This window comes from Acanthisitta chloris, unplaced genomic scaffold (assembly GCF_000695815.1).
Source record: "Acanthisitta chloris isolate BGI_N310 unplaced genomic scaffold, ASM69581v1 scaffold25992, whole genome shotgun sequence".
NCBI lineage: Eukaryota > Metazoa > Chordata > Aves > Passeriformes > Acanthisittidae > Acanthisitta > Acanthisitta chloris.
In genome coordinates this window covers 9,129-12,247 of record NW_008660241.1, presented here as the reverse complement: position 1 = coordinate 12,247, position 3,119 = coordinate 9,129, and the positions used below count along the sequence as shown (strand labels likewise).

Here is a 3,119-nt window from a genome sequence, read left to right as displayed (position 1 = left end):
CACAGGGTTACAGAACGGGTGGCCACAAGCCAGGCTTCCCCCACCCACCTGCGGGACAGGACGGCAGTGGCTCAGCCCAAAGCGAAGCAGCTGTACCTGCAGTTTGTTCTTACCGGGACAGAGTGTGGCTTCTCTGTCTGCAATATTCACCAAAAGCCAAAGGCACTGCAGATTTGTCTGGCAGGCCGGGTACCTTTCTCCAGGCGATGATGGGAAAGGGGTCTCCGGCAGCAGCGCAAGGAATCAACAGCTCCCTCCCTGCCTCCTGTCTGTACTCCCAGCCTGGTAGCACCGTGAAATAGGGGGGGTCCTGCAGCCAAGGGGAAAAACAAGGAGTGTCAGCCTGCCCCAGATCCCAGGGCACGTGAGTAGCTCCTCACCACCCACACCAGCCCTTTTCCAAATCCCTGTTTTGGGTAAGGTTGGGGCATTGCAAGGAAAGCTGCATAGAGAATGTGTGCTAAGGAGCCTCCATGGTACCCCAAATTATACATCTGGAAGGAAGTTCTCTCCAAAGAGTCACTGCACTGCGGCATAGAATTGTAGAATCACAGAATGGTTGGGTTGAAAAGGACCTTACAGATCATCTCATTCCAACCCTCCTGCCATGGGCAGGGACACCTTCCACTTGCTCCAAGACCCATTCAACCTGGCCTGAAACACTTCTAGGGATGGAGCAGCCACAGCCTCTCTGGACAACCCGTGCCAGTGCCTCACCACCCTCACAGGGAACAATACCTTCTGTATATCTAACCTAAATTTCCCCTCCTTCAATCTGTACCCATTACTCCTCATCCCAGCACTACAATTCCTGATGAAGGGTCCCTCTCCAGTTGTAGGCCCCTTCAGCTACTAGAAGGCTGCTGTGAGGTCTCCACACAACCTCCTCTTCTCCAGACTGAACAGCATCTTGGTTTTTACCTCCTTGAAACAGGAAAAAACCCACCCACAACACATCAGACATCAACCTGATTTCCTCGCCCAGGCAGCCGCCCCAGCGGATGTGTGTGTCTGATACACAAAGCCTCATCATGTGAACCTTGTGGAGACACCATGAATCACCACCACTCCCAGGCACAGGACTTCTTGTTCAGGGAAGGAAGAGGCAGCAGCTTCCACCCCAGCTGCACTGGGAACTGCATTGGGAGCCCAGCACACTCAAGACTCCGCACGCAGCCAGAGCACGTGGAGCTCAAATCATCCATTTATTAAAACCCTCCTGAACCAAGCCCAGGCCAGCAGGGCTAAGTGTTTTGTTGGCAAAAAGGCCATTCCAAGGAGATGTTTCCTCCAACTACTCTAGTACAGTGCTCTAACCAAAGCCTTATACTCCTGATACACCAGCTGGTCCAGCCGGTGCAGAAACCCATGCTGCTACTCCAGCAGGATATTTCCAGCTCCACCAGGCAGAGGATGCCTTCAGGGTTTACCTGTCCTGGTGGGAAGCACATCTCCAACCACAGCACAGACACACCCTTGCCCTCAAGCCTCTGCTGTTCCCCACACAACTCCAGGAGCTGTTCTTGGCACAAGAGAACACTGCTCAAGGCAAAGACACGGGATTTTAGAAGGAAACTTACCTTCAGTACCAGTCGGGCAGGGGGAGACTGGCCCATCGTACCCAGGGCGTTATAAGGCACACAGGTGTAAGTGCCGAGAGCATCTTCAGTTGCCTCCTCTATCCGGATCGACCCGTCTTCCAGCAGGTTCCAGCCAGCATACTGCAGCAGTGAGAACCAGGAGCTGCCTTATCCTACACCCACCACAGCTTGTTATCTGCCCTTCAGCCAAACCTGCACCCAGGGTGGCTGTCACATCCCTGGGAGATGCCCAATCCCGTTCTCAACATCCAAGTCATCTCCTCAACGGTGGCAACATGGGCAAGATCAGCCTAGCCAAACACAGCCCTTCAGGGAAGGGTTGTGCTGCTCTGTATGCACCCAACGACATGCAGGTTTATCTTGAAGCCACTCTGCTCCCTACAGCACAGCCAGGCTGATCCTTGTAGTCCAGAAAATCAAAATCTAACCCCAAATAAAACTTGTCCTGGGTAAGACAACTCCACCTGAGGGACTGAGGGCACTAAATCCCAGAAACCCAGAGCAGCAAGAGGTTTAAATGGAATTAAAACTTAGGGTTGTTAATATTTAAGCAAAAAAATTTTACAAACTGAGAATTTTCATTAAATATTTAATGTCTAATCTCCTTGCTTAGACTATCAAACCATGATTAGAGGAAGATGTATACTTGTTAAAAGGGTCTTTTAACCATCAGTTACTACTGGAAAAACAACCCAGGGCCATGAAGAGGTGACTTTAGAGGGAAGCAGGCACAAGGTCTGGGAGACGCAGGGTGTCTACAGGCACCCTGAGCTCTTGCTTAGACTATCAAACCATGATTAGAGGGAGACAGAGACTTGTTAAAAGGGTCTTTTAACAACCAGTTACCATTGCAAAAACAACCCAGGGCCATCAGGAGGTGACTTTAGGGGGAAGCAGGCACAAGGTCTGAGAGACACAGTGTGTCTACCGGTGCCTTGGGCCACACACAAGAACTCTGCCCACAGCTGATAAGGAAAAGCAGCATCATCCCATAGATGGGGTTTCTCCTTTCCCAACAGGCAGACTGGACCCCCACAGGGTGCCCAGTGATGTTCACTGGTGTTGGCCAAGGACACAAGGGTCTGAACCCCACGTGTCCCTCCTCAGGGGCTTCATTACCTTCTCGATTCGCAGGGGACGTCCGTCTTTGTTCCACTTGACCAGCGTGACCGGGGGCTCTGCCTCGACCGGGCAGCGGATGTATCCGTGTATCCCGATGGGAACGTAGATGATGGGGGGCATGTTCACCACCCGGGCAGGATCTGGGAGAGCAGCAGCACCACGTTAGCACAGGCAAAGAGCCCATCTCTCCCTCCACCTGGCTCCAGAGGATCTGCATCACTTTTGTAGTGAATTCCAAACCAAACACACCTCAGCTCCCGCAGGTTGTTATCTCCAGCCTTGCTACACACAAATCCACTGTAATACCTGGCATTTCTGGGAGGCTTTACTTCTGTCCAGGGTGTTCCTACCTGGGGCTCATTAAAGATTGCATTTAAGAAGACATATGAGAGATGC

The 3,119-nt window shown here is 52.0% G+C and overlaps 1 protein-coding gene across 1 annotated transcript in view; it reads right to left on the bottom strand.

Annotated features, from left to right (window-relative positions):
* Positions 1 to 113: 113 nt before the first annotated feature.
* The window catches only part of LOC103797541 (protein turtle homolog B-like), a gene marked incomplete at its 3' end in the record, with an annotated part of 11,100 nt that continues 8,094 nt past the window's right edge, over positions 114 to 3,119 (bottom strand). The window contains 3 exon segments of the mRNA XM_009069759.1: positions 114 to 310; positions 1,581 to 1,721; positions 2,721 to 2,863. Coding sequence (XP_009068007.1) covers positions 114 to 310; positions 1,581 to 1,721; positions 2,721 to 2,863 — 481 coding nt within the window.